Source organism: Protopterus annectens, chromosome 14.part0, assembly GCF_019279795.1.
Source record: "Protopterus annectens isolate FY-2018-M chromosome 14.part0, PAN1.0, whole genome shotgun sequence".
Lineage (NCBI taxonomy): Eukaryota > Metazoa > Chordata > Ceratodontiformes > Protopteridae > Protopterus > Protopterus annectens.
This window is the reverse complement of record NC_056748.1, coordinates 751,922,793-751,944,708: the sequence shown is the minus strand read 5'-3', so window position 1 is coordinate 751,944,708 and position 21,916 is coordinate 751,922,793. Positions and strand designations below refer to the sequence as shown.

At 43.2% G+C, this 21,916-nt stretch overlaps 1 protein-coding gene across 2 annotated transcripts in view; it reads right to left on the bottom strand.

Annotated features, from left to right (window-relative positions):
* LZTS2 (leucine zipper tumor suppressor 2) overlaps window positions 1-21,916 on the bottom strand; it is a 1,975,510-nt gene that overhangs the window by 144,909 nt on the left and 1,808,685 nt on the right. For both annotated transcript variants that reach the window (XM_044056488.1, XM_044056489.1), the window contains one exon: window positions 5,982-6,581. In XM_044056488.1, the coding sequence (XP_043912423.1) occupies window positions 5,982-6,581 (600 nt within the window). The remainder of the gene's footprint in view (window positions 1-5,981; window positions 6,582-21,916) is intronic.

The following is a 21,916-nucleotide window of genomic DNA, read 5'->3' as shown; positions in this document are numbered from 1 at the left end:
TGGGTCCCCTACACATGGTTGAAATGCCATAAAGTCGAAACCCACATGGCCGAGACCATATGTTCAACTTTTTAAATCCCTACCATGTGCAACGGACATCTCCGTGCAGTGTGGAATGGAAAGATTTCCATTTCCGCACTGTAGTGCGACCTCAGAGTTGGTATATTAAAGTTACAGGGGGTGGGGGGTGTAGACCCATGCTAACACTTAGAAAGTGAGTTACTGTTGTGTTTTTTTTTTTTTTTTTTTACATGTTTGAAATTCTGGAAGTCGAAAAACACACTGCTTCTTTTACAAGGATGCCTAACAAAACTGTTCTATTTCACTGAGCTGTTCCTTCTCCTAGGGTCAGAAGTACTGTATGACTACTATACTATGTATAGACACTAAAGACAAGTAACACCAGTCCGAGAAGCAACTGAATGTTAAATTACTACCACAGAACACTTATTACAATTACAGTGATAACACTTACAGTGTGGTAAGGTAAAACTTGAGTGACTATCTTTTTATATGCAACCACTAAACCATTCATCTCTCCCCTACAGAATGAAACAAAATTGCAACGTTTAAGAATCAGAGAAGATAGTCTGACACAATGATAATGATGTTGGATGGCATTTTAAAAGCAAAATAACAAGGGTACAATTACACTGGAAAGCATGACAAAATAATGTCAGCATCTACAGTATGTTATGCTTAACACAGCTGAATATCATAGTTAAACAACTCTGTCAAAAAAGGGTTCAGCTGAAGACAGCAGCAGATGCTGACAAAATTCTATACCAAAAATAGAAAGTTGTACAGTACAACAGAGAAACTGTATGGAAGGAGATAAAGACAATCACGGCAAAAGCTTAAACTGAAGACTTTCAGTGGTCTGGTCAGTAATAATGAAATCTAAACAAGCCTGCTGCCAACCTGTATATTCTTTGACATATCTTCAAATAAGCTAAAATGCAGCACACCTTCCAGAAAGGCTAGACATCTGTTTGCTTTGTCAGCGATCGTGCTTACTCTACAACAAACCCCAATTATCCCGATATTTTTTTTATTATTATTATTACTATTATCACTCTTTTTACGGCTAACCTTGTGCAAGGTTAATATGTGCATTTGGAGAAAAGGCTTAATGCTTATGACTAAATAAATAAAAATAAGCAAATAGCATAGCATTGTTTACAAAGTAATACACATACGCATATTTTACATATACAATTGCATGAATGTTTGCCACACTTCAAAGCACTGGCTTACAGCAAGTAGAAAACAAAAACTGACCTCAGCAAACATTAGAAACAGTCTTATATGGGTCTTGCAGTAAAGGCTGAATCAACAAACCTAGTAATATCATGCAAAGTAATGTGACTTGACTTTAGCCTGACATCACAGCGCATCACTAAAGACTGAGTGTTCATCTGACCTAACATCAGTTATACATTTGTGTGGGTGTGTGCGTGCGTGCTTGCTCGCGTGCGCACACACACACACACACACACACACACACACACACTTGGAAGTGTATGAAGGTTAGTGTTAGATTAAAGGTTAAATAAGGGGACTGATCTAGTGTGGTGACAGTGTGTTGGTGCCAGATGGGGCATGCCTGAGCCTGTTGTACGTACTGGTAATGTTCTCAAAAGGATTTTTTTTAATGCAAGGTGTAAAATTAGGGTAAGGGGCAGGACTAGAGTTAGGGCTAAAGTTATTATGCATTACAGAAGTGGTATAGGGGGGCTTCCAACTCAGTAATCATACATTTTACTTAAAAAAAAAAAAACCTCTGTAACACTACTACTATTCAGACAAATTTCAGCTAGTGTTATGGAGGGATTTTGGAGTAAAGATTGCAAAAGGAAACTGTTTTCCTTTTGCAATCTTTTATACTTTTAGTGTTAGGAATTGTTGGTAATATGAGTGCTCAAATTGTTTGTAGCAGGTGTTTTTGAATACAGCATTTAAACAGATCAGTCTTTCATACATATATACATAATACACATTAATAGTCCTTAAAAATACATCACTACAGATATGACATGAAAGCTAATCAAAGCACATAAATACCAATCCTTAAATAACATCTGAAGTTCTGTGCATATGTCCCATTTCTTGTCATCTGTTACACTCTACCTAGTGACTTCCAGTGGGTTTCCCATCAATAGCAAAGCTTAGCATCCTAGGAAAATTACAGTTGTGTACACTTACGATAAATGTAGATGTTCGAGTGTATTCACTGTTGCAGTCATCACATTTGGGTTATCCTGCCAGGGGTAGCCCTCAGTTGCCCTGAATACCAGAGTCTTACTATTTTTGCGTTGGTTGCTGTCACTCCAGGACTGACGTCAGGTCATCAGTGGTATTAAATCAGATAGCTGATGCCATTACATCAGTTTTTCTTGCCCCAACTCTCAGGAGCCCCCAGATAGGGAGCTAGATTATGGTGGAAGAACACCACCAGGAGAAATTAAATACCACAAATTCCCTGCAAGGAGAGAGGAAGAGAGAGAGAGAGAGAGAGAGAGAGAGAGAGAGAGAGGAAGAGAGAGAGAGAGAGAGAGAGAGAGAGAGGAAGAGAGAGAGAGAGAGAGGGAGAGAGGAAGAGAGAGAGAGAGAGGAAGAGGAGAGAGAGAGAGAGAGAGAGAGAGAGAGAGAGAGAGAGAGAGAGAGAGAGAGAGAGAGAGAGAGAGAGAGAAACCAGGACTGCAACAGTGAATACACTCGAACATCTACATGTATGGTAAGTGTACACAACTGTACTACATTCTTTGTGTTTCATTGTTGCAGTCATCACATTTGGGTTGATTCCCAAAGCTGAAGGAAAGGGTGGAGGCAGTCAAGAAGACTGGGGGCTAGCTAGGATGCCCTGCAAGACTGCGGTGGCAAAGCCTGCCCCGGATTTGGAGAAAATAGGCAGGTGGTAATGTTTGGTGAAGGTATGAACAGAAGCCCATGTTGCAGCCTCCAGGATGTCCCTGGTGGGGACCCCTCTGAGAAAAGCTGCAGAGTTGGAGGTTGCCCTGGTAGAATGTGTCCTGACCCCCTTTGGGGGTGGTTTCCCATGCTGTTTGTAGCAAAAATGGATGCAGTGTGCTATCCATTTGGAGACTGTTTGTTTGGATATGGCCTTGCCCTCTGCCCCTGCTGCAAAGCTGACTAGCAATTGGTCAGTTTTTCTAAAATATTTAGTCCTATCCAAATAGAATCTGAGCTGTCTGTGCACATCTAGAGAGTGCAGAATCCTTTCCCCCTTGCTTAGTGGGTTAGTGAAAAATGTAGGCAAATGAATGGATTGGTTGAGAGCCACACTGGACACCACTTTAGGCATGAAGAATGGGTTAGTCCTGAGAAAGACCCTGTCAGGATGGAAAATGATGAAGGGCTCTACAGCCATGAGTGCTTGTAGCTCTGAAACTCTTCTAGCTGAAGTGATGGCCAGAAGCAAGGCTGTTTTCCAAGAGAGGAATGTTAACTCTACTGAAGCTGCAGCTTCAAAGGGGGGGGGTAGGGTGAGTTTTTCCAGCACAAAGTTAAGGTCCCAAGCTGGGGTAGGAGTTCTTCTAGGTGGCCTTGCTGTTAGCCCCTCTTAGGAACTGTTTGATGAGAGGGTGTGAGAAGAGAGGTGGTTCTGTGCTGTAATGAGCAGAGATGGCAGAGGCATGAATTTTAATAGAGGAAAAGGATAGACCTCTGTGCAGTAGGTCTGCTGGGTAATCCAGGATGAGAGGTAGGGAGGGCTGTACAGTTTCAGCTCCCTTAGCCTTAGCATGTTTTTGTAGGTGGGTGTTTGTGTAAATATATACATATACAGTGAGGGAGAGAGGTGTGTGTGTGTGTGTGTGTGTGTGTGTGTGTGTGTGTGTGTGTGTGTGTGTGTGTGTGTGTGTGTGTGTGTGTGTGTGTGTGTGTGTGTGTAAATGTAAAAACAGGAAGTGTGTGTGTGTGTGTGTGTGTGTGTGTGTGTGTGTGTGTGTGTGTGTGTGCGCACGTGTGTAAATGTAAAAACAGGAGCCTCCTGCGTGAGCACTTTGCCCTCCTTGAAAGTGCACATTTGTGTATAACCTATGATTTTGGATCCTCTGCTATGGTTTTTGAGAGCTGGCAGGCTGAGAGGTATGGTTCTATATACAGTTCTGGAGGGGGTAAGATAATAGATAGCATTCACCACCATATACAACAATACATTTACTAGGCTAATAAAGTAGCAGTATTTTTTGTAATATAATCGTACTATTAAAAAGCAAGACAGTAAACTAACAGCAGAATAATTGGACAATGGTATCAAAAACTAGATTATTATCTTGGTGGATGAATGATTTAAAAATTACAACTATCTCTTTAACTCATCCAGGAGCATTGTTCTACATAAAGGTAACGACCACCCTAAAGTGACATATTATGCATTAGGAGGAGTCACACTGATAAACCTGAAAAAAAAGTCAGGGACTTTTAACTTGTTAATAGTAGTTCTAAGATAAATTAAATGCTGAAATGCATTCATAGGACACTGGAATCCAGAGACAAAAAAGAGATAAGCTAAGTCAATACATCTACGTATATATCTATAAGTATGTTATATCTATCTAGCCATACATACACAAACACACACACACACACATATATATATATATATATATATATATATATATATATATATATATATATATATATATATATATATATGAGATAAGCTAAGTCAATACATCTATGTATATATCTATAAGTATGTTATATCTATCTAGCCATACAAACACACACATGTATATATATATATATATATATATATATATATATATATATATATATATATATATATATATATATATATATATATATATATATATATATATATATATATATATATATATGGATATAGACACTAAATGCAGAAAAATGTTGCAAGAGTGATGTAGACTGAGGCAGTTTAAGGTTTTATTTATTTTTTCACTTCAGATGAGGTGGAACAGAACAGGCATAATATGAAACAACTGGGGGAAGTCTAATGGTATTAAACTGAAAAGAAAGGAAAAGAAACAGCAGATATTATCTGAGGGGCCTGAAAGGTAGATTAAATAAATGCAGTGCAATCCTCATTTGACTAGACATTACTCTTCAAAGATGGTTGGGGACAAATGGAACTGATTGCCAAAATGTGTAACAGAACCCAGGACATGTGCAGCTTTTAAAGTGGCTTGGGGTTCCTGGAAGGATGGGATAAAGGAAGAATGCACAGCTGCATTAGACAAGAACAAACAGTCAGACACACAGGAAGACTCCATCACAGTCATCTGCCAATTGGAATATATAATCACTGTATTATACTCAAATACTCTGCGGATTATACATAAAACGTATACACATACATCCATACACATACCTGCATAAAAAAGATGACTAAGCAAATCATGACAATTTCATGAACTGCAATGAAAGCAGGTCAAAAATATACCTGTTAAAGGGAAAAGGTATTGCGAGAAACAATAGAAAGAACTGCATATTTAGTAATTAAAACTGCATGACACGTGGCAAAAAAAGTATGGGTGAGATGTCACTCAGACAACACCTCTTACCTTACACAGATTAAATGCCATATTTGATGCATACAGGGGAAGACTGTATATTAGCGAAGTAGGAGAAAAAATGCCAAAAACTACATGAGAAAAGGCAGAAGAATGGAAAATAGACAAGTTGGAAAATGTACAAAAGGAAGGGATGAAACATGTCAAGTAATATGGGGGAATGATAGACAGTCGGAAGAAGCAAAGAAATAATGTTAAAAAGTCAGAAACAGCAAAGATATCTACAAACACAAAATTTTGAGGGGCATATTGGAATGTCATGAAAGTAAAGAAAATAACCCAAGACTAAGAACCATATTGGTTACAACTAAAGAAACAACTTTCTAAATTGCATTTTTACTGTTTTTTTAAGCCTGGTTTCTTATGAAAATGAAAACATGTTTTTCAGCAGCAAAGTAATCTTACCTGGCAGATTGCTGCTTCATTCTCATCTAAATTCTCCCTCAGCTGAAGCAGCTCCAGCTCTCGGTCTCGTAGTTTTTCTTTTAGCTCATTTATAACAGTTTCATCATTAACAACAGGTGATCCACCATCAGACATTGGGTGTCCTTTTCCATTTAAGGAGCCAGTACTTTTACTAGAAGAAGATCGTCCACTGTCTGAGTTTGACAGTCCAGCCAACCCTCTAGAACTTCTTTCCTGAAAGCCATTAAGGTTCCCATGACTATCCAGGTTTATGTGACCCATAGAACTGCTGACTGGTTCTAGTTGACTGCTGCAACCAGTGCTGTATGTTGGCAAGCTGGATAGAGAGTTCCTCCCGGAGTCTGACATTCTACTAGAATCTGACATTGTCCCTGAATGAGCACTGTTTCTGCAGCTGAAGGAATTCCGCTTCTCAGCGCTTCCTAGTGAGTTACTATTGAAAAGTGCATTTAAGCTTCCTTGGCTCTCAGAAAGATTTGTGCCACCAGGCTTTGGTGTAAGGTACTGAAATGAAGCATTTCTTGTTTTGGACACAACTGGTTTAAAAGCTGTAGGTCTTATTAAGGTCTTCTCGATGTTCTGGAAAAAAAAGTAAACAGACAAAAGTAAATTATCTGAGAAATATGTATATATTAACATTGACTCTCTTAAAAGCAATGCAATGATGTTACAATTTTATGAGCAAAACAAGAAGTTATGTACTCACCATGACATTCAATGTATGTAGTCCATCTCACCTTACATTCTTACCCGAGGGGTTCGGAGCCGAACCTCAGCTCCAACTCAGCCGTACTCTAGTTCGAAGTCTTCAATTGTCTCGTGGCTAAGAGATATCCCATCATGCAACAGGTCTATTCCCCAGATCTTGTTTGCTGCAAGCGCACACACACACACACACACACACACACACACACACACACACACACACTGAGAAGAAGAACAACCACAACAGAAAGGACTACTGACACCTAGAGACTATACCTCCAGGAGGGGGTAGGAGAGAGGGTTAGTAAGAATGTAAGGCGAGATGGACTACATACATCGAACATTACGGTGAGTACATAACTTCTTGATGTTATGTAGTCCAATCTCACCTTCATTCTTAACCATGGGACAGCGTCCCTAGCACCTTGATCTTGGGTGGCTCAGTGAAAACTACTCTTGAGCACTGTGGAACCAAAGGAAGATCTGCCTCTAGAGACCAGATCTAATTTGTAGTGACTAATAAAGGTATGAGGCAAAGCCCAAGTTGCTGCAGCACAAATATCCATAGACATCCTAGCCTGAAACACAGTTGAGATAACCACAGATCATGTAGAATGAACGTTCACTTTAAAGGGTAATTCTTTGCCATTGGAAGCATAAATAAATGAGATGCAATCGGAGATCCTGCAAGACAAGGTTACCTTAGAAACAGGAACCCCAAGTCTAGTGTCTGAAAATGAGACAAACATTTGATCTGATTTCCTGAAATCTTTTGTCCTATGTAAATAGAAACGCAATTGTCTATGAACATCTAGCTGATGAAACTTAAATTCTCCCTTGTTGGAGAATTCAGGAAAAAACACAGGCAACTCAATGGATTGGTTGATATTGATAACAGAGGCAACCTTTGGAACAAAGGAAGGGTTGGTTCTTAAGGAGACCCTATCTTTGTGGAACACCAAATAAGGTGACTTAATCGATAATGCTTGGAGTTCGTAGACCCACCTAGCTGAAGTTATGGCTACCAAGAATACTGTCTTCCATGACAAGAATTTAATGTTACATGTAGCTGCGGGCTCAAAGGGAGTTGAGGTGAGCTTCTGTAATACAAAATTGAGGTCCCATGGCATTACTGGATCAAAGACTGGAGGTCGGAGTAACAATGTCCCTTTTAGCAAAGCCCCACAAAGCCTATGAGCCATAAGGTTAGAATCATTAGCAATGTGAAAGGTAGAAATCACTGCCAGTTGCACTTTAATGGTTGCTGCAGCTGACCCCTGACTGAACAGTTGAGAAAGAAATTCTAATATTGCAGAAATAGGCGCTGTATAAGGATCAATATGTCTCTCATGGGCCCAAATAGAAAATCTCTTCCACTTACTGGAATAAATCTTCCTCTTAGAAGGCTTGTGGGAAGATGATAGAATATGGGCCACTTCCGGGGAAAAATCATGAAGCCTGACTAAGGACGGAACTGGAGCAGCCAAGCTGTCAACTTGAGGGTCTAGATGGAGGGATGGAACTGTCCTGAAATATGAGTCAGCAGATCTGGAGCTGGGTCCAGAATCCAGGGCTTGTCCATTAGATAGGGTTGAAGGAAGGGAAACCAAATCTGACGAGGCCAGTGTGGGGCAATAAGAATCATTTTGCTTCCCAAAGACTGTGGTTTCTGAATGACCTTTGATATTAGAGGTAATGGTGGAAAGGCGTAGAGAAGACTGGAGGGCCAATCATGAACCAGAGCGTCCCTGGGTGTCTCCCCCTCCAGGGGGATAAGGGTGAAGTAGCTGCTGCATTTGGCATTGAGGGGGCTGGCAAACTGATCGCAGCAAGGCTGACCCCATCTGCAGAATATCTTCTCCGCAACATAATTGTTCAGGGACCACTCGTGAGGCATTAGGATAGCTCTGCTCAGCCTGTCGGCAATAACATTGGACTTCCCCAGTGTATGTATTGCAACTAGAAAGTGTTGGGAAGACACCACCCACTGCCAAACTTGAAGTGCCTCTCTGCAAAGGGGGTATTGATTTGGTTCCTCCCTGTTTGCTCAGATACCATACCACTGACATGTTGTCTGAGTGGATTGCAATTGTCCCTAGTGGGAGAAAGCTCTGAAATGCTTGCAACGCTAATAGCACTATTCTCATCTCCAAGATATTGATATGCAAATGGGTCTCGTGATCCTGCCATGTGCTTTGGACTGTCCTGCCGAGATAATGCCCCACCACCCGATCTGGGAGGCATCCGTGGTCACTGTGGCAACTGGAGAAGATGGAACAAAAGGCTTTCCCACGTTGACATTGCTGGCCTGAAGCCACCAGTGTAGATCCTGCTTGCACGTGTCCATAATCAGAATAGAATGGGAGACTGGAAGATGCTGTAGTGACCACTGGGCAAAAAGCAGCCACTGAAGAACCCTCATGTGTAGTCTGGCAAGTGGAACTAGCATGATCGTGGCAGCCATGGTCCCTAATAACTTGAGGACCACTTTTGCCTTGACCTTCCTCAATGGTAGTAAGGCATAGACCTGCTGTTGTAGAGCCTGAATTCTCTCTTCTGGTAAGAAGGCCCTCATGAGCACCATATCTAGTTTGGCGCCGATAAAAATGACACACTGTGAGGGCTACAAGGCAGATTTTTTTCCAATTTAGAGTAATTCCTAACCTTTGGCACAGTGTAATGGTGGCATCCCTGGTCTGTAACAGTAGATGCCTGGTAGTGGCAGAAAGGAGCCAGTCGTCCAGGTACAGAAACACTTGGAATCCCTGACGTTTCAAGTAAGCTGTTACCACTGCATTGCATTTGGTGAACACCCTGGGGGCTGTGGTGAGACCAAACGGCAGAGCGCGAAACTGAAAATGACTGGCTCCCAGCAGGAAGTGTAGATGACTTCTTGATGCCCTTTCCATCTTGATATGGTAGTAAGCATCTTTGAGTTCGATGGAGCACATCCACACATCTTTCCCTAACAGAGGGAGTATTAACTTGGACTTTTGTGCATGAAGGTTAAATCGGCTGAGACCCAAGATGGGTCTCGGGTCCCCTGTTCTTTTTGGTACCAAAAAGAATCTGGAGGTAGTCCCTAATCCTACTTTGTCTGTGGGGACAGGCTGGATGGCTCTCTTTGAAAGCAACTTTTTTATTTCTAAAGTTGCGGAATCCCTGTGACTGGATGGAACATCTGGGATTCTCTTGGTTGGCGGGGGAGGAGAAGGGTGATGTCTTGCCAGGCTTCTGGGAATAAAGAAATGCAACCCCCGACTTGCTCCAGAGATGCACAGTTGGACCTCCCTTCAGGAGCGCTGGTAGGGAGAACTACGAAAGGAATCGCGGTCCCCCTGGTTACGCAGGCCTCCTCTGCCTCAAGGGCAGCATCTACATGAATTTCCACCCCCTCCCCTGCCTCTGGAGGGGGGAATCACTTTCTGCATCCTGAAAAAACCTCTGCAACTTCCTGAACCACATTTTCCACCCTTCTGGCCCTTGGGGTAAGGTCTAGAAGCATGGAAAAATGGACTCCCATGGCAGACAGGGTTTTTCCTTTCTGCTCGCACCTAGTGAGAGTGTCCTTCACCTTGGTTCTGAACAACAATGAACCGTTAAAGGGGGCATTGGTAAACGTAGACTTGAAGGCCTCCACGAAATTGCACAGGCGCATCCAGGAGTGTCTCCAAAGAGAAACTCAAGAACCTGCTGCCCTACTCGCTCCATCGGCTGCGTATGAGATCAGCCTCATGGAGGAGTTGGTAAGGGAATTTAGGGTAGACATCTGTGCATTGACCTTCTGTGCCACGGCATCAGAAATGTTACCCTGTAGAGAATCTCCTAGCTCTTTTAGGAGATCTTTCTGGAGCCTTGTAAAATGCGTCAAGTAGTTCAGCGACTGCAGTGTAAAGGCTGCAGAGGTAAACACACACTTCCCATACCCGTCCATAACCCGGGACACCTTGTTAGGCAGATGGACGGTAGATGAAGTTTCAGCAAGTTCCTTCTTGGTGGCTGCTGCCACCACCATGGCATCTACTAGAACGCCTTTTGTTAGATATTCCTGGTCAGTGGGGACAGACAAAAACTTTTTGGGTCTTCTAGGGACCAGTTCCACTGTGTCAGGAGTTTCCCATACCTTTCGAAAGACATGATCTAGTAGCTCATTGAAAGGGGGAGAAACTCAAGAGGCAGAGGGTTGAGACCCGAAAGCCTTCAGGAACACCAACTCCTCATCAGAAGGGGAACTGCAGGGCCAGCCGCCTCTCTGCTTTAAGATCTCAAAGATATCTGAAAAAGAGATATCTTCAGAAGATGACTTGGAAGACCCCTCTGACTCCTCGAGGTCAGTGTGCAATGTGAGAGACTCATCCGGGGAGTCGAGGTGTTTCCTATTACATAATCTCTTTCTGGCAGGCTCCTCAGGCAAAAACTCTGGGGAGATGTCAGAAAGTTAGGGACCACTCATGGAGGTATTCTGAGGCTTTGGGTCTCCGCTGCCCAGGGATAGAGGGTGATCCAAAACTGACACTGGTACCGGAGGGGGCAGAGTATCGGTGCTGTAGGTGGCAGCTGATGACCTGGCCAGCATGCTCCTCATAACCTCGAAGGCTGATTCCCCCCGGCTCCGAAGGCTGACTAGCTGTAGAGGATACAGTAGTAGCCCTCGGTGCCGACTAGATGAGGTCTGAAGAAGATGTCAAGTCCAAGTTCACTCGAGCCGAAGCAACAACAGGAAGGCTCAGAACCGATGAAGATTGATTCGAGCCCTACCCCTCAGGTCCGACCGGAGAACCGTGGACCCTCGACCCCATGGATGGAGTCGACGGGGTCGGAGCTGAAATCAGAACCGAGAGGCAAGGTTACTGGAACCGACATAACAGCACCTGATGGAACCGAAAACTCTGGCTCCAAAGGCCGAGAAAGGCTCGGAGGAGGAACAACAAAGGATGAAGAGGCCATAGGCTCTGGAGCCGACAACGTCGGAGCCGAAATCAAATTGGCCAACACCGATAACTGAAGCAGTTTCTTCACCACTCCTATCAACGTCCTCATTGGAAAGGGTCCTCGAGGACCTGGAGGATATAGTTGGAGATCTGGATCTCCCTGCAGAAGGGGACTTGTGTGAAGGAGAAACCAGTCGAATAACTAAAGACTGGTTCCGAACCAAAATATCCGTGACCAGCTCAGAAAGGCTGGGAGCCAATACGGACTTAGTCACGACACTATCTACTGTCGGCACCGAAGCAAATGAACCACAGAAAGAGAAGCTGTTCTAGCAACTTTCTCTGGCGGCTCCAAATTAACAGACGGAACCAGAGAACGCTTCTTAGAAGTCTTTTTGTCCTTTTTAGCTGGAGAGGATAAGGTACTGGAAGGCTTAGCAAAGTCTTCCTCGAAGGAGTGTTTACGCAGTCCTTTCAAAATGAGCTTGTTCTTCCTCTTCTGTAGTACACAGGGACTGAAGGAATGACAAAACAAGCAGGACTCATGGAGGTGAATAGCTCCCAAGCAGTACACGCACACAGAATGCCCATCAGTCAAAGACATTTTACTGTTGCATTCAACACACTTTTTAAAGCCCGAAGGCCTGTGTTCCTTAGAGTCCTTGGACATGTTGAATAAAGGAGAACACACACAGGTACAAAGCAATACATACACACAGTGGACCCAACTAAACCCCGCACGGGAAACTAGAGCCTCTAACTAAAAACGGCCTAGTAACCGGTGGGAAAAAGACTACAGGGAGGACTAGGTCCTCTAACTTAAACGGGCCTGGCCCGGGGAAACAAAGGTAGGACAGCACCGCTAGCCAGACATGACAACACTAATAAGCTAACAGAATGGATCACCAAACCAAAGACCACACGGAAACAATGGGGAGGACTAGCTCCTTTAACTTAAATGGGCCTAGCCCATGGGAAAAAAGGAAATGAATGGGATACCAAAATGGCCAACGAAAAGGCCACAAAAACAGCAAGAGAAGCAAAACAAAGGCAGTACAACACCACTACCACACACACAGAGCTATGAAAATAGCTTTTTTGAGTAACAAGTCAAAAGTTTATAAAAAGTGAGACCATGTCTGAGCGTAACAAGTGGCAAATGAGATCTGGGGAATAGACCTGTTGTATGATGGGATACCTCTTAGCCACGAGTCAATTGAAGACTTCGAGCTAGAGTATGGCCGAGTAGGAGCCAAGGTTTGGATCCGAACCCCACGGGTAAGAATGAAGGTGAGATTGGACTACATAACATCTACAATTATACAATCTGGTACTGGAAGACAATGCTATACAATTTTAAAAAAAGGCTTTGTGACCTATGACTGTTTTTTAAACACGGCAACAAACTTTCAAAGTTTTTGTGTAATACAGTCATTCTTGCAATCTTTTACTGCTGAATAAACCTCAAACTGGAAGACAGAAAAGTAACAGAAATTATTTGGAGTATTGCAGATATTTTTTTCACTTTTATAGAATAGAATTTTATTTTTCCTGTGTCAGTCATGTTACCTGAAAGGCTCTATTTATAAATGTAATAAGGTATCACTTTGATCTTGGTAATGATAAAGTAATCATCCCCGTGATGGCTCCCTGAATCTGGCAGCAAGTTTTACACAAAAGTGGGTACTTGAAGAAAGGAGATGACAGGCTGAGTCCAATTTCTACTACTTACCTTCTTCGCAGGACAGAATGACAAGTCTTGATACATGCTGCTCTACTGACATGCTAGCAATGGATGGACTGCTTGTGAACTTCCAAGTCTATACTGTTGGGCCTTATCATACAACACAAGTAAACTCCTGCATAGTGTATGTACACAACAGTTATAATTCATAGGTAGGTACTAGGCTATCTGCCCGAGGGCATTTATAAGCCTAGCCAGAGTGTATCGGCTTTCGCCGCCCCATTGATTAATCAACTGATCCTCTGTCAAGCAGATCCAATGAAGTGATCCCAGGGGTGTATTTTCTGTTACCCATCCACTCATCAAGGTTTCTCCTGAAGAGTGTTAGTGAAGGGCTCTGCCTGATGTAATTTGGAATTTATTCCAAAGCATGGGGAGTCTCTGACAGGAACCTCCAGCATGTTCTATTTATTCTTGTGGCGAGTTTAGCTCATTAGAGCCCGTGGCTCGCAGTTACTTGGATTTCTTTAGGTGGAGCATGTCCATCAATTCTGAGTTGGACATGGCTTTGTAAGTTAGGTAGAGATCACCTCTGAGTAAGGGATATGCCACTGAGTGCAGCCGGAGATTTTCAATCGGGCTGCATAGAACAAATGCTTGAGGCCAGTAATCCTCTTGGTGAGGTACGTCTGTGGTCTTTCCAGCTATTGGAAGTTTCTTGTGAGGTACATCCCAAATGGGGCACTGTACTCTATGATGGATCTAATGAGTGACAAGTAGAGGGGCACTATAACCTCTTTATTTCTAGATGCAAACCCTTTAGTAATTAGATGGGCCACACAGAAGGATTTCCTAACTACTTTGGCAATATGATTGTCAAAGGAGAGATTACTATCTACCTGGGTCCCGAGATCTCTTATTACCTCTTCTGTATTAAGGGGGCTGCCACCTATGTGGTAATTTGTGGGTGTTGTATTTTTCCCAAATGGGATGACTATGAATTTTTTGGCATTTAGCTTGAGGCCATGACTTGACACCAGGTGTCCGTCTCAGTAAGGCCCTTTTGGAGGATGTCTGTGTCAGTCGGAGAGTCAATTATGGCTCCCAGTTTGCAGTCATTGGCGAACTTGGTTAGCCATAGTCCTCCTGTGTTTGCCTGTACTTCTGAGAAGTATATGCTGAACAGTAGGGGTCCCAGGACTGAGCCTTGCGGGACACCACTTGTGACTGGTTTAGAGTCAGACCTGGAGCCCGCTATTCTTAACGTGTGAGTTATGTCTATAAGCCAGTTGGCAACCCATCTCGTGACGTAGGGGTTTATGTTCAGGCTTGTGAGTTTTTCAGTAATACCCGAGTGGTGAATGGTGTTGAAAGCCTTGGCGAGGTCAAGGTAGGCTGTGTGAACCACCTTTCCCTCGTCTATAGCCTTGGTGACTGTCTTGAAGAAGTCAACCAGGTTTAGTAGGTATGATCTGCCGGACAAAGCCGAACCGGGTCGGGTCAAGTGTTTGGAGGTTCCCAATGTCTTTGTTAATGAGCTCCATGATGATGCGCTCCATAGCCTTGCAGACCAGGCTAGTCAGGCTTATGGAGCGATAGTTACCAGGGTCAGTTATGGCTCCTCCTTTGTGGAGAGGAATAACCATTGCTGTGCGCCTTTCTACGGGCACGTAGCCTGGGAAGAGGCTGAGGTTGAACAGTATGTTTAGGTGGGGGGGGGGGTAAGTTTGTTCTGTAGTTCATGCAAGACGCAGCCTGGAACACCATCTGGTCCCATTGACGCTGTGTTTTTGGCTTTTGAAAGGGCTATTTTCACCTGTGCATCTGTGATTTTTGGGACACTACACTTTTCTGGTATTGTTGTGGGCCCTTTTGGAGGTGAGAGGGGGTTGAAGTTTGCACTGAACCTATCTGCCAGGATGTTGGCAATATCAGTAGGTTCAGTATATTCTGTGCTATTTTGCACTAGTTCAATGCATATCTGTGAGTTGCCACATAGATTCTTAACATAGCTAAAGAAGGCTTTGTGGTTATCTTTTGAATCCTTGGCTATTTTTCTTTCGAAGTTAGCCTTGGAAGATTTCATGAGGGACCTTAGTTTCTTATTGATACTGATCAGGGATGTCTTTCCTTCTTAGGATTTGCTTTTTTTCTGAACTAGTTTCCTCCTTCTATTGTATAGCCTGTTTACTGCAGGGGTCCACCAAACTGGTTTCCTTCTCTTAGAGGAGTGAGTCATGGTTTTGCTAGGGATAGCATAATCCATGAATCCTTGTAGGTGCTCATAGAGTTCATTTGTAAAGGTTTCTGCATCTTGGGCAGCGTTATCCTTTAGCGTGGGGGATGTAAAACTTACCACCTCTGTCTTAAGTAAAGTGAAGTTTGCTTTAGAAAAGTTTTTTACTGTGGTTTCCCTAGTTGGGGGTGGTGGTGGGGTGTGGACATCCAGAGTGATTAGTTTATGGTCTGATCTAACCGGTGATGGGTTGACCTCCGGTGTGGAACACCTGTCACCCATGTTGGTGATGACCGGGTCCAATATGTTTTCACTTCTAGTAGGGGAGTTTACCAGCTGATCCAGGGCATTTGAGTTGATGAATTCCAGGAAGCGCTGGGCCTGGGAATTTGTACTCGAGTAGTTTTCCCAGTGAATGGTAGGGCAATTGAAATGGCCCAATATCAGGGTGCTCGGTAGGACCTTCATGTTTTCCAGTGTCTCCAGAAAGATGAAGTGGTGGTCCTGGGTCATGAAGGGTAATCTGTAGCAGGCCACAATTTGCATTGCAGATTTGCCTGATGTTAGTTGCACATGAATGATCTCAGAGGTATCATGCTGCACCACTAACCTGGAGGTGTAGGTACCCTTGATGAATATGGATGTTCTGTGGCCGAAACATGTGGTATGAGTTGCTGCCTGGTAGTGCTGTGGTGCTCTCTGAAGCCTTGAACCAGGATTCAGTTATTGCACAGATGTCGACATTCGCCATACTGTGGAGTGCTTCGAGTGCGTGCATTTTGAGATTTAAACTCCTGGCGGTGAGTAGCATAACTCTCAGTTTTTTGTTAGTTGTGCTGTTTACAGAGGTGGGTTTGACTTTTGAGCCTTGCCTAAAAAAGGTACTATGGGGGCAGCAAGAGCCTTGGCCAGTATTCGAAAGCCTAGGGGTGACAGGTGCAAGCCATCTCTTGTGAAGCAACGTGGCTTGTTGAGCATGTCATCCCAGGCTAACAGACACTGGATCCCCTTTGAATGACACCAGAAGCTTAGCCAATTGTTGAAATTTATAATTTTTTCTTTATACTGAGGTTCATAGGTAGGTACTAGGCTATTGGCCCTAGGGCCTATACAAGCCCAGCTAAAAAGGTACCCTGTCTTTCGCCACCCAAGAAAATTATTATCCTGTGCCCCTGTCAAGCAGAACCACAGAAGTGATCCCTGGGGTGAATTTCCTATTACCCATCCAATCATCAAGATTTTTCTTGAAGAGTGCTAATGAGGAGCTCTGTTTGACATAGATAGGTAGTCTGTTTCAGAGTATGGGAAGTCTCTGGGACAGGAATCTATCCCTCTGGCATGTTCTGTTTATTGTGGTGACAAGGTTTAGGTCCTTAGAGCGCGTAGCTTGGAGGGATTGGGATTTCTTTAAGTGGAACATGTCCAACAGCTCTGGGTTTGACATAGCTTTGTATGTTAGGCAGAGATCGTCTCTGAGTAGGCGATATGCGACGGAGTAAAGCTGGAGTTTTTTGAGACTGTCTGCGTAAGGCATCTGTTTGAAGCCAGTAATCCTCTTTGTGAGGTATTTTGCGGCCTTTCCAGTTGTTGTAGATGTCTTGTGAGGTACATACCAAAAGGGGCATTGTACTCTATAATGGGTCTAATGAGTGATGAGTAGAGGGGAACAATAACCTCTTTTTTTCTGGATGATGAACCTTTTGTGATGAGGTGTGCCATGTAGAAGGATTTCCTGACCACTGTGGCTATGTGATTACCAAAGAAGAGACTACTGTCCACCTGTGTCCCAAGGTCTTTTATCACACTTTTGGTGTTAAGTAGACTACTGCCTATGTGGTAGTTCATGGGTACATTCATGGTATCATTCTTGGTGAGAGCAGGATGCTACTCAGGGTCAGGGTCATACCAGTCTGGGTTGAATGATCAGAGAGCTCTTCCATGTCTCTTTTCATGTAGTCCAGGGAGGTACATCTCAGGTCATTCACACCAACATGAACAATGACAGTCATATTTGTACTTGTTCTGGAGTGACCTGAGTGCTTGTGTTATGTGGCGGATTCTGGCTCCCGACAGGCAGCTAACAGTAACCTTCTGCTTGTCCAGCCTAGTGAGTGGGACGTCAGTGTGCCTGACTATAGAGTCACCTATTACTAGTGTGTTAGGTATGTTATTTTGCCTTAAGGGCTGTGATTGTGCGGCACACTGATTTTGTATTTTATGTGTTGTCTGATTTGTGACGGGAATTGAAGGTTGTTTGGGTGTCTGCTTTGGAGGTCTCTGATGCTTTTGCAGGTTTTTATTTAGAGCCTCCGAGTATGATTTTGTGTATTTATGTGTATTTTTTGCCACTGCTGTTTTAGTAGGTGTGTGTGTGGCTGGAGGTGTGGTGCAAGTGTTAACCTTCTCCTCTTGACTGTCTGTTCCAGTCTTGGGTGTAGACAGCTTAGCTTCCAGTTTGGCTGTATAATTGCATCTCTCACAGATGTTAGTGTTTTGTGGTAGGAGGAGAGGATTGTCTGTGTACATGAGGCAGTTGTAACATTGCCTCAGGATACCCAGATTCACCAGCTGGACTGGAGAGTGCACCTGAAGTTGCCCTTTGGTCATGCCTGAATAGTAGGGTGAGCTGCTTAGTCGCTTGGTTGGTGAGGGGTGAATAAAGAGCCTTGCCTTGCTGGGCAATCAGTGTCAGGGGTATATTAGTGCTTGCTATTAGGTCTGAGCAAGTGCTGGGCTGTAAGATTCTTTATGAGTACTTAGGTTGAGAGTTAGACTAGTTTCAAGGGAAAAACTGAAGAGAAGACTTAGTGGAGCCGGAAATAATTTAACTCTAGCTAACCAGCACTGCCCAGTGTGCAAAACCGTGCAAACGCGGTTTTTATAGTAGGGACATTAAAGAGATAGAAATTAGCCCAAAATGGCCAATAAACTACTAACTTTTGGGTTGGAACCACTCCTGCAGGGACAGGCAGTTTGCTCAAAGCTCCCCTCTCTCACAGGTGAAGAGAGAAACTTTCTTCTATCCAAGTAAGGTATGGGCAACTCTGAAACTAGTATCACAGCCCTGAATTCAGCACTAGCCTGAAAACTGGACTATACTAGCTTAGAAAGGTGGGAAACAAGGAATTTTTTTTTTTTAAAGATAAGGCAAAAACAGTAAAAAAAAAATACACTTAAAACAGCTTTAAATGACTACAAACGATCAGAAAAGGCTATTGCACTTTAGTGTGTAGCCTACAACAGTTAAATTATTTAAACAAAAAAAAAACTTTTTAAAAGTGCAGGCAGTCAAATAAGCACAATATGTGAAAAAAACAAGCTTTTAAATCACAATAAACGCTGGAAAATCTGCGTTTAGGCGGAAAACAGTTAAGTACAGCAAGAAAGTACAGAAAACTGAGACTTAATCACTCCATTCACTCATTCACCAAGTACAGACATTGTCTGACAGCATACAAGTTGTAGAGTAGTAACTAAATGAATAACACCTTAGCATGACTTCAATCATGTCAGTTCTCTCCTTGTACTTGGACAAAATTAACAGGTTTTCTCATCTGTTGAATAAAGACTAAGGCACAGACATAATGGGAAGAACAAAATAAAACTCAAATCAAAAAACTCAACTAAACCTGTAACATTTAGGAACTACAACGTCTTCCACACTTTCAGACCACAAAATGAATGTGTGAGAACCAAAGGAGGCAGCGTTTCTATCTATATTAGAGATAAATTCACCTTCCCTCTAGTTAGACAGGACAAACTCCATGGAGTTACTCCATGTTCATATTACTGTGGGTAAGACTCCCATTCAAGTCATAGCTAGTTATAGATCCTCCTCCATGGATCATGATGCACACAAGGCCTACTTGACCAAACTGGAGTCAATGCAAATATTGCCAAACACTCTGGTCATGGTGGATTTCAATTATCCACCATCAACTGGGAAACCTACTCTAGCCCTAACTCACTAGCGCAAAAGCTCCTTGACCTTGTTAGCTCAAATACCCTGGAACAAACTGTTCAAACCCCAACAACAGAAACACACATAATAGAGCTGCTCCTCACTAACATGACAAACAGATGCATTACTGCAACTGTCAGACCCTCATTAGTTAAATCTAACCAAAAATCAGTTGCCTTCGAACTGGCACTAACACCACAACTCACAAAGGGTGAAGTCACACTAAAAACTTCACCAAAGCACACTATACCCTCCTAGGGGACAGTAAAAATGCATTCCAAGCCACAAGCCACAACCCCAGCTGGAAGTGGTAACTACACCAAAGCTTATACTAAAGCCCTATACAATCACTTGTATAAGTGCATAGACTCAGCTGTTCCAGACAGAATCAAATCCAGGGCCCCAAGTAAAAAATACCCACCCTGATGGACATCCAGCATCAACAAACCTTACAACAAATGCAAAAAGTTGCTGTCTAAGAAAATTAAGGTGAGGCTACAACAATGGAAATACCCCCTCCTCAGCCTCAACAGGCAAATAAGACAACATGTCAAATCCTCTAATGGTAGCTTTAAGAAAAACTTAGCAGTCACAGCCAATCATAAGGCCTTTTACAGCTAAGTACGTAGCTTAAAAGGTAGAACCCAAGAATGTGCCAAACTAACAACTAACGGTATCACACACACTGATCCTGCAGAGATAGCTAACCTGGTAGCAGACAGATTTGGAGAAAATTTCAATCCCTTATCCCTCCAAACTTACCACAAGCCTTGCTTCCAACTCCCCCCTACCCTACATATCCAAAGATCAGGGCATTAAAGCTTTGTCTAAGGCAAACAACACAGCCTCTATGGGACCAGCCAGCATCCCAGGCTGTCTTCTAAACAAACTAAAATATGAACTAGCAACACCATTAAATACCCTATTCAAACATAGCCTAACCACTGGCTTTGCTCCTGAGGAATGGAAAATAGCAAAGGTTGTTCCCCTCCACAAAGGTGGCTTAGCAACACACCCAGGGAATTACAGACCCATATGCTGATCAGCCTCATCTGTAAAGCCACGGGATGTATCATCATGGACCTCATAAATAAAGACATAGGCAACAACCAGACCCTGGATCCAATGCAATTTGGCTTTGTCAAGGGCACTTCCTGCCTGTTAAACTTGGTGGATTTATTTGAAAATCTGACCTGGACCACTGACAAGGGCAAATCTGTGCACACAGAATATCTCTACTTGGCAAAGGCCTTTGACACAATCCCACACACAGGCATTACCAATAAACTTAGCAAACTGAATGTAAACCCCTTTGTTGTAAGATGGGTTGCCATCTAGCTCACAAACCAGTCACACACTATCATAGTAGGTGACTCCACATCAACCAGCAGACCTATCACTAGTGGAGTGCCACAAGGGTCAGTGCTAGGCCTCCTATTGTTTGGTATATACTTCTCAGAATTTCAGACCAAAATTAAGGGGCAGTGGCTGACCAAGATTGAGGATGACTGTAAACTTGTTGCAATTACTGAATTCCCAAATGATGTCAGTATACTGCAGGAGGATCTTACACAGGACCAACAACTGGTGTGTCAGTCATGGTCTCAAACGGAATGCAAAGAAATGCATCCTCATTCCCTTCTGTAAAAACAAAGTTCCCTTCACAGTATCAAATTAACAACAATACCCTTTGTACCTTCGAAGTGGTAACAGATTTGGGATCACAAGTAGACTGGGACCTTAACTTTGGCCACCATGTGTCTACTATAGTAAGGAAAGCTTTCTACTTAGCACACTTGATTAACAAAGGCATCACCTCCAGAGCAAAGGAAGTTATAACCCCTCTACGCTCATCACTAATCAGGCTCATAATTGAGTATAACACCCCTTTTGGCATGTACCATACAAAGCACCTTCAGCAATTGGACAGACCTCAGAGGTTTCTAACTAAGATCATCAAGGGACTCCAGCACATGCCTTACACAGATCGACTAAAGTCCTTGTCACTATACTCAGTATCGTACAGACTTAGGCTAGACTTATGCCTCGCTTACAGAGCAATCTCCGACCCAAATCTAATGAATTTGCTGCATATCTGTAAATGAAACAGGAATAGAGCTACCCATTCCAGGGACCTAAATATGGCCTATGACTTGAATAGGACATGCTGGAGGGACAGATTTGTTTCCCAGCAACTGCCGCATCTTTGGAATAGCGTGCCAATTCATGTGAAGCAGAGCACCTCTATGACACTGTTCAAAAAGAACCAGGACAAGTAAATGGGGCACCATAACTTCTTACTGGGGATAGCACCCACAGCCCTCTCCTGGACATGGACAGTCATTAATAAATACAGTCTTGTGTATTGACTAGAGTATCTATGGTATTACATTGGAA